A 10,290-nucleotide genomic window follows, 5' to 3' on the forward strand; every position below is an offset into this window, starting at 1 on the left:
ATCAACAAAATTAGCATTTTTTTCAAATGGTTATTGGTGTTGGTTGTGTGGCATCTAATAATAAAGTATAAACTAAACTATAGTTTATACTATAAGTATAAAGTAACCTATAATGGTAAAGGCAGTCCTGAATAGAAAACTAATCTGAATAATAATCCTCATGTACGTCTTTTTTAAGATCCTCGGGTGATCAAAATCATAGTGCTTTAGTTGCCTTATAATTGAGCAAATACGCTATATGCTAAATTAATTAATTATAAGACGAATCATTATAAGACAATGTTTTTTAGAGCAAATGCTCTAAAAATTACCCCTCGTCTTATAATCGAGGTTGACTTATAATCAGACCTCAAATAGAGGTCTGACTATGAGACTAAGATCCAAATCCTTCACAGCAGTGCAGGGGACCTTAAAACTTATTTATTTTAAACTTTTGGTAATAAAAACCAATAAAAACCAACAAAGGGTTATTATAAATTATTTTATATTAACCTTTTGTTGGTTTTTATTGGTTTTTATTACCAAAAGTTTAAAATAAATACGTTTTTTTAAAAACTATTTTATCTTGCTCCTGGACCTTTTTTAATTTATAAGACAGAATACCTTGTCAGCCACCACTATATCCTTGGTGGGGATTTTACCACCTATGCGCTGAGGAGTGAGCAATTCTATCATTGCTCACCAAAAAGGAACTGTGGACACTCCAGACTGCTTCAAAGGCTGAGGCTAAAGAAATTCCAAGGCAATTATACCACCTAAATGCACATCTTGGGGCTAACTGAAGAAACCCATATTACATAGTGCTGCCAAAGAAATCTTTAAGGAGAGGATTATATCACCCAAGCGCATACTTTGGGGCTAACTGAAGAAGCCCCCACCAAATGTGAGTAGCCCCTTGCGGCCTTCATTTTACAAAAAAATAAGCTTTGAGACATACTGCACTATTGTGTTTCTCTTTCTTTCATATATTCACATCCGTGAGAGCGCAGCCACTAACCCCCTTGTGAACTAGTCTTATATTCAGGCTTTTTCTTTTTTTCCTAAATTTATATTCAGATTTTGGGGGGTTGTCTTATAATCGAGCAAATACGGTATGTGAAAACTGAAAGCATGCCAGTTAAGACAAATAGTATTATTTCTAATGACATTTTAATGGAATTTCATGGCAGGAGTTTCTAACATATATTACCATTATTGAGAGTATTTCAAATAATGTCAAGTTTTTTTTTTATATAAATGCCAAACTAAGGGAATATTATTTTACTTATTGGTAGTTAGTGTTTCAAATCGTTCATATTTGCTACTGACACAAATAACTTCTGCATGAACTTACTGTTACATACTGTGGGGTACACTGCTTACTGGGAATCTAATTACAATCCAGACTTAAGTGTATTATTATTCTACAATTGTTACACTCAGGAGTTGATTTCTAAATTAATTTGGTTACTTTTACAAATGGTTATTGCAATCAAGCACTGCAGAGTACACTTCATTAGGGATGCATAATGAGTTGGAGCCTTTTCAGTTAAGTGAGAGAAATTTTTCTGCCTGTATGTTATTGTACAGGGTCTATAGACTAAATTGGCAGACCCTCTTATAGAATTTAAATTTCATAGCAACTAGAGCAGTTTCTTACATAGACTTCAATAATATGTCTCACACATTGCATTTATCAGGCAGTCATCAAAGCAGTAAAGAACAGTTGCTCAAGTCAACTCTAGTAACAAACAGCCATCAGGTTAATTGTGTCGTTCTCATTTCTTAAAACAGTCCTAGTTTTTGCTTGTTTTCAGACATAAGCATATTAGTAATTTCAATAGCTGTTTTATTTTTGCCTAATCTACTAGACAAAGATGCCATACTGCCTTGTGGTGAACAAAATAATGTCTCAGTCTCAACTACCCAGCCTGGCTTTAAGACAAATTAATGTCTATGGAGGAAAGGATTTTAATGTACAAGTAGGACTCAGTGTGTTACTTGAACAGGGGAAGTCATATCAAAATCACATCCCTGACAATGGCAGTTTACACTGAAAGAGAAAAACATTTAAACTCATTTTTAATCTCCACTGGTTTAAAGGCATTGCTTTCTACACCAGTTTAAAGTCATCGTGATGTGGCTGGCAAATCAACTGTTGTCAAAGGGTTAAGAGAGCTGTGCATAAACAAATGCCCACATAGCATAGCTTGAGAGATGATCAACATACCAAATGGTGTTCAGTGTCCAAAATGGCTCTTGATTCTAGGTGGATTTAATCGCATTGGAAGACAAACGTGGCCAACTTACTTTTATGGTTCACTATGAGTACACTGTGATGCCCTTCGGTGTTCCAAGAATTTATTTACAGCCTATTTTATGACATTGCTTTACAGTTTGTAATAGTTTATCCATTCCTACGATCTTAAATCTCAATGCAAACATGTCTGTTTTTGCCTTCAAGAGTTACAGCAAAACCAGTTATATGCCAAGTTGGAGAATAATCAATTTGAAGGTTCTCAAATCTCATTCCTAGGATATATAATTATCAGCCATCTCAGAATGACTGCAACCTATGGACCTCAAGCCTCATCAACTATTCTTGGGATTACCCACGAGGAGAGGGTAATGTCATGCCGTTATTGATGAGTACTTACCCGTTCTTAGTCTTCTGCATGTTCCTCATGGCTTGGGAATACCTGTGGCGCATGTGTGATGAGCATCAGGAGGTGGAGCTTTCTCTGCACGAGTTCCAAAAATCTGAACGTGCAGTTTACTGGTACCTTGTTGTGGTCCTGTGTATTGTGCTTCTGCTGCAAACTTCTGATATCAGATTTTTGACCCTTGACTTGCATGATCACTCTTTGAATTTGTGATTTTGATTTGGTTTCAGTATATTCTTTGTACTGCACCTGGGCTGCCTGACTACCTGCTCCATGTATTGACTTTGGCTTGTATGATCTGCTTCGTGTACCGAACCCTGGCTTAATCTGACCATCCCCACTGTATTAACCCCTTAATGACAATTGACGGTCCAGGGCAATCTGGAACATGTGGTCACCCTAATTGGGGTGTTTCATGACAGTGACATATAACAGGACCTGTTAATTCATACATGAAGTAAAATGCGTGTGAAAAAAGAAATGCAAAAAAAATGACTACCACAAAGTTTGACAAAGACTAGTGGTAGAATTAGTGCATGGAAAGAGTTAAAATACTAGCATTTAAAATACCCTGGGGTGTCTTGTTTTCAAAAATATATGGTTTGATGGGGTAAATTGCAAAGATACCCGGAATAGCACATGGGGGGAAGAATTACCAGATTTGGGAAAAAAAATTGAAATAGCAAAACACTACCTGTACTCATTGCCCCATAACGTGCAGAAAAGTGCAAAAAAACACAAAAACATTGGACAAATAGTAGAATCTATTTAGCAGGTTTTTTCATTAGCTTTTACAGATGAATAAAAGATTTTTCAAGTAAAAGTTAGAAAAGGTCCCTTTTTCCAAAAATGTTCACAATATTTTATACTGTTTTATAGTAAATAATAAGATACAATCAAAACAATGGCATCTAAGGAAAGCCCTTTTTGTCCTGAAAAAAAACCAATATATAACTTGTGTGGGTTCAGTATCCGGGAAAGAATAAAATGACAGCTAAACACGAGCAGCGCAGAAATGTTACAATTGCCATCGTCACGAAGGGTACAAAAAACTAAATCAGCCATTGTCACGAAGGGGTTAATCCCTGGAATCCTGAACCGTTTCTCTGCAATTAATTTCTGAATCCTTGTCGTAACACTCAGTGACCAAATATACCTGCCTACACTTCAGCCTCCTCACTGTTGGGGTCATCTAAGTCCCTGTACTCTCTACTTGGTGGTTAAAGCCCTTATTGGAGAGTTTGGGGGCAATAGAACTTCTGCGGGGAGTGGCTATTGGTGACGGCAGATATCACATATGCCTTTTGTGCTTTTTAGGTTGTGCACTCCACTTTATGTATATTTTTTTGTTTGCTGTGCTTATTTGCAGGTTCTGACCAAACCATATTGTTGAGCGGCACCATCTGTCAAACAGGTGCCTCATTATAACCATGTAAAGTTAGAATGGACTTGCCAAACTTAGGGTACTTTGGCATAGTAGAGGGCTAAGCAATACATGGCCATATAATGTGACATAATTCCAATATTTATGCCTTAGATATGTGTTTTTTGAATAGTATTCCTTGGGTATGTGCTCAAATTTTGCTTTGTTTTGTAAATTGTATCAGAGTCTACAAAAAAAATAGAGTCTGTGGGTGATATTCTAAAACTTATTCACATTCACTGTTAAAGCTTTTGCTATGACTTGTTCGTTTTGGAACAACAGAAAAATGTACTTGTCCATAGGGTGTATGATAGGATTAGCCTATCTGATTGTCCTATGGAGTTCACCTTTTATACTTAAGATGATTCTGAACACTTCAATGACTTTTTTCTTAATTTTGCATGTGTGTGTATAATACAAACAGGTTTGAAAGTCTCTTTCTAATGCCGGACAACATTTTCTGCTGAAAAGACATCAGAATTGCCACTGAGATAAATGCTTTTTAAGCGGCCTTTAATTTCTCTTGAATAGATTCACTGAATAATACATATTTCCTTTCATTTATCCCTGTGTGTGTTTCTATTTTGCTGTAATAAACTCAGAAACTTTTTTTATTGCACGTCTTCTGGTTTTAGTTTGTTCATTGTGTGTAGAAGCAATTATATAGCAGAGCAAGCATTACTGAAATGCATTTTTAAATGTCTCAGTTGCAAATGTTTTGTACGTTGCTTGATCTATATGTTTTAAAGAAAGCTTTACATTGACAGCCTGCCAAAGTGGCTAACAGCTGTGTTAATAGTTGGCATTTTTTCCTTCAAACTCTGGAGAAACAGTAAGGATTTACAAAAAAAAAAACAAATAGCACAAATGAAAGAAACTTCTTGAACCTGAACTTATTTTAAAGAGAATTTATCACTGTGGGGTGTTTTTCCCTCTTTTTTCTGAATGGTTGGACCACATCTTGATTTCAAGCAGAAATTTTCTGGCCTATTTTTAATCACAACTATTATACTATTCTGCAGCTCAAAATGTATATTTTCTGTTATATTGGTAGCCCAAGTGAAACCAAATTGGCTACTTTTCAAAAACCTGCAAAGTGTTGTGAAATATTGCAAACTTTAATGAGAGCTTCACTTTCATTTTCCAGATATAGATTAGTTAGAACATGTGTGGCTCTCCTAATACTGGGGCCCAGAGTAGGAGCCCCAAGTACCCTTGGCTAAGGGCTGCCCTTATATTAAGATTGTGAACCAGTAGGTAAAGCTACCACAGAGTTTCTAGAATGACAAGTATCTTAGCCAGCATTTACATGACTGGACCATATATGTTTTATATTCAACCTTTTTCTGTATATGTGATTTGAAGAGGATAGTGCAAAACAAGTATGTTATCTAAGTGTGTTATCGGCTACTTTACTACTGGACCACTTGGCTAAACCACAGTGGGAAGTCCTAGAACCTTCCTAGAACATCCTCCCTCGTGTTTCGTATAACAACATGTTATCATGGTTTTCGTGTTCAACACCTACATGGTCACACACAAACCTCTCTGAATATATTTACTGGGTTTTGAACTTTGCCGTGGCCCATGCACAGAATTTTTTATTTAATTTAGGGTGTAATATTTCCGAGGGACAAAAGGGATTTTTATACTGTATACTGTTGTATGGCTATTTCAGGTCTAATTAGTCTTCTCTATCTACTGAACCTTCATTCTTGACCGTTTCAGATTCTGTGATCCCTTCACAGAGACTTACCTTAGTCTTGTTCTCAATTTGTTCTTGATTATTCTGTTCATAATCATTGTTTTACTCTCATCTGGAAAAATCACCAGAAACTCCAGTCACCGAGGGACTGGACTGGGAGGGAAATGGGTAAAAAAAACTTCTCCTGGTGCTCACAGCCAGGGGTTTGGCAATGGGTGCAGGGGTATAGCCAGTAGCGTACCTAAGGGAGGGCAGGGGTGGTCCGCTGCGGGTGGCACTCATCGGGTGGGCGGGAAACCACAGTGTGTGAGCACCACAGCAGTAAGCTGCGGGCCTGCATTAGACAGCCATCTGGCCGCATGGGCATCTGCGTGGCCCCAGTGACTGGCCCCCAGACCAGTGAAAACTGCAGGAGAAGTAAGGGGTGCAGGAGGCTGAATGGATGAATGAATGAAGGCTGTTTTGGGGGAGCAGGTGTGGCACAGGCAGGCTGTTTGGGGGGGCAGACGTGCCACAGGCAGACTGTTTAGGGTGGCAGATGTGGCACAGGCAAGCTGTTTGGGGGCAGAGGTGGCACAGGCAGACTGTTTAGATTGTGGCAGAGGTGGCAAAGGGAGGCCGCTAAAAGAACAGAGGTAGAACAGACAGGCTGTTTCAAGGGCAGAGGTGGCACAGGCTGGCTATTTTAGGGGCAGAGGCCTACCACATCAATGCCTGGCTTAGTATATAGTGATGAGGGTTATTCTGCACTACCGTCTGGCTCAGTGTATAGTGATAGGAGTTATGCAGTACCACCATTAATGTCTGCCGCAGTATATAGTGATGGGAGTTATGCTGTTCCATATCTGTTCAGTAAATATTATTTAAACTAATTTAATTTATTTATAAGTTAATTTTTTTTTTCAGATTTCTATATTTTCCAGTTGACATACAGTTTACAAGTTTGTGAAATAAATATTCTTGCCAACATTAATTTTTTGTGGTTGTCTTTACATATTTTAAAGTGGGGGAGTGCCACATACTGTTATGTTGGACCACTTGAAAACACTTTTATTTGCAATTTCAGAAATGTGATATAGAATGATAAGGTCATTAGTTTAGGTCACATGACTAGGTCCTTTCTATGTTTCTTGCATTGGACTTGTAGTTATTCACATTCAAAATGTGGGTTTGCATTGAATGCATTGGCTTTATGACTGGGCCACTTTGATTGACATCAAAACCCCCAGATTAAGGGACGTTTTACTTCTAAGACTATTAGCCTTATAGCAAACAATTGCACAATAGCATTTGCAATCATGTTCCTCCTTGGTCTAACACTAACATATTGAATAGGAGTTAAAATCCACTGTGTGTTAAAAGGCAATTTTGGTCTGTGTCAAACACCTAATTTACATACCACAACATCCTTGTGTATAACTCATCCAAAGTAACAGACAAACTGTCAGTTTAACTAAAGCGTGGTTGGTCTTATGCTTTTCTTTTAGGTCTGTGGGTCTTATAAAAAATGATTTCATATTGTCCAATATGTGGGAAGCCTGTTTATTTTGGTAAGTAATTTTGTTTATCTGACTTGTCTTAAATGTTACTAAAATAACCTGTTATTGCCTTCCATAGGAATACCACATTTTTACTTGCAGACATAGCAAAAATTTATTAAAAGAAGTATTGGCAGTGTCAATTGGCCCCAGGGTTCATTTGATTACAACATTTTAAGCCATACCCAGATACCTTTATCATTTGTGTTTTTGTCATATTGCCGCTGGAAAGTCTAGAATGACAAAAATTAATATTACTCAATATTGTTGTTTTTGCAGTCCATGTCTGACATGGTTGGATAATTCATGATGAGAATATTGCCTGCCAAACCTGTTTTGGGCTGCTTACTCATTACTAGGTCATTTAGCAGAATACAGTATCTATAGGCTGTAGAACTTACATAATACAGTAAATGGTCTATAGTAATATTAAAAGAAATAATGTTTTGCTCATATAGTAATATGAAAAATATATTACATGCTTATTGTTATTTAAAAACTTGTTAGTACTAATGTACTGATAACTTGCTAATATATGTATTTTCTCCCACCCACAGAAGGTTATTGTTTCTAAAAATCATTTTGATAAGAACCTAGCAACACCTGCCAAAGACTTAGGCCAGGTTTAACTCTTGTAAAGACACAGCCAGTATGTTACTTATGACTTGACAGATTCTATTTACAAACCTCCCACACACACACTGTAGAAAGAGGCTTATTTTTCAGTTTTTGCTTAGAAAACGTGTAACAACTTGATCTCTCTGCCACATTTCCTCAATTCGGATTAAAGGAAAATTGCAGCCTGAGGGCTCGATTTCCTTTCGGTTCCTTTTCGCCTCCCAACCTCTAGGTAATCATCCACTCCAGGTGAGTCATTTTTTTAACATCAAATGTGTGATAAACATTACATATTTAGTAAAAATGCAATAAAAAAAGTTGGAAATAGGCTGATAACAGGAATTATTACTCTTTTACCAATCTATCATCAGAGTGGGTGCACTCTATAACAAAAAAAATAATAAATCAAACATAGCTAGTGCAGAATGTGTTCAATATAAGAGTTGATATAATAAAGAAGGTGTGTAAACTAAGCACTGTGTCTCCAATGTCAAAATAGCATATAGCTTAACATATCTCATGGTTATTGAAATAAATATGCAGTTGTTTTTGAAGACGGTTTAATAGTGGATTCGCTTTTTTCCTTTTGGCTTCTGAAATCTGCATTAGTAGATCTAATAGCAGCTATTTAGAAAGGCCACTGTAAATTAACTTATATTGATTTCTACTTGAAATCTGAAAGCCATGTGTAGAACTCTAAGGGTTACATTTTACCTATTTTGTCCCAGATCTTGAGAAAAGTTCTAAGGACACACAATCAAGAGATGGCTTATTTATGACACCTCACTGTTTAGCCCCTGCACACATACACATGCCTCCCTGCACAATGGGTGGGACTTTCTGCCACCGCCACCCTCCCAGTTAGTACAGGAACAAGGGGACCCTCCTTAAAAAAAAAAACTCAACTATATTGTAAACATAATGGTTGTCCCCTTCAAGTTCAAAAGTTTTGTTAGAATGATTAGGTAATAGCTCTGTTGACAATACTTTATATAAGGGTTGATGGTCTGTTTTCTAAATACAGAAATGTCTCATGTTGCACAACCATCTACCCAATTTGTTAACATCTGAAACATTTTCTGAAATAGGGGAAATGTGCTGTGGTTAGATGTGTGCAGTGATATTGCTACAGGAAATCACATGGTAAAGACATTTTGAAAGTATAACGTGCTAAACTTGGTAAAGTTGTGTTTCCACCTTTAGCAAGTTTATTATTTAAAAATAGCTGTAGCTATGGGAGGACTTGCACATTCAGGCTCAGATGTAGGTAAAACTTAACTTTCATTTGCACAAGCACACTCACTCTTACACACACTCACTCTTACACACACTTATCCATGCACACACATACATACACACTCATTTTAACACACAGTTGCGCATTCACGCTAAAATATCCTCACTCTATTATCGCCATCAGCCTTACCATGCCCGGAGGCTTTTTTTTACAGACACAGGGTCATGTACCATTGCTTTATGTGATCCCCCTGTGCTACCACCTTCAAGAGCTGGCTAATCCAATTTTGGTCTGGTGGGAGGGGGCAATTTCCTCCCTGGGCCAGCCCACCCCTGTGATTTGTGTTTATCAGTTTAGTTATTTTGGAGATAATCACTTTAAAATGCTAATAAAAGCAGAAACTGATATCAGTTTGTGGCAGAACCAGCATTATCTATGTAATGTCCTGTCCTAAGTTAATCAGCAGCAAAAATACAAGGGGAGTTACGTTAATGAAGAGAAGGGGAAAAAGGAAATAAAAGGTGATTTAGATAAATGCTTAAGGCATTATTGGCAAGTTTCACACCAGAATGGCTTATAAATATCTTAAAAACTGAATTACAACATATGAAAAGAAGTTCACACAACTGGTACATCCGTACTTTGTTTTAGCCGTAGGGACTATTCCCTGCAACTACACGGGACACCAGGTTGTCTGATGACAGCCTGGACTCTTCCAACTAACTGAATGTATGTAAGGGGAACAGTGCCGTCGCCAGTACACTGTTATATAAGAATGTCGGATCAAGCTATCGGGCCTTCCAATAAGTATCAGTGCTGACACCCACTGGAAGTTCACTGGAGGACATTTCTTTCTAAACCCTGCAGGGATCTCTGATGGCTTCATCTGCTGGCTGATTGCACACATTGTGATCAGCAATGCAGGACAATTAATCCTTTCTTGCTGATCACAGTGTGAACAGCATAGACAGATTGGGGGGGGAGCGCTTGCAAAAAAACCAAAATGAAATCTCAGATATAAATACAATAATGTAGTTATTGGCAGCCCAGTGATGTCGCCAGTACATCACTGGTATCAAAAATGTGTGAGAGGTCCCCAAAGGTATCTTAAGCCATGCTGCACTGGG

General features: G+C 37.5%; 1 protein-coding gene across 1 annotated transcript in view; it reads left to right on the forward strand.

Moving 5' to 3' along the window:
- The first annotated feature begins 7,208 nt into the window (after positions 1 to 7,208).
- Positions 7,209 to 10,290, forward strand: part of LOC128494566 (cysteine-rich protein 1-like) — a 20,230-nt gene continuing 17,148 nt past the window's right edge. The window contains exon 1 of the mRNA XM_053465817.1: positions 7,209 to 7,320. Coding sequence (XP_053321792.1) covers positions 7,278 to 7,320 — 43 coding nt within the window. The 5' untranslated portion in view covers positions 7,209 to 7,277. The remainder of the gene's footprint in view (positions 7,321 to 10,290) is intronic.

Source organism: Spea bombifrons, chromosome 1 (genome assembly GCF_027358695.1).
Source record: "Spea bombifrons isolate aSpeBom1 chromosome 1, aSpeBom1.2.pri, whole genome shotgun sequence".
NCBI classification, from domain to species: Eukaryota; Metazoa; Chordata; class Amphibia; order Anura; family Pelobatidae; genus Spea; species Spea bombifrons.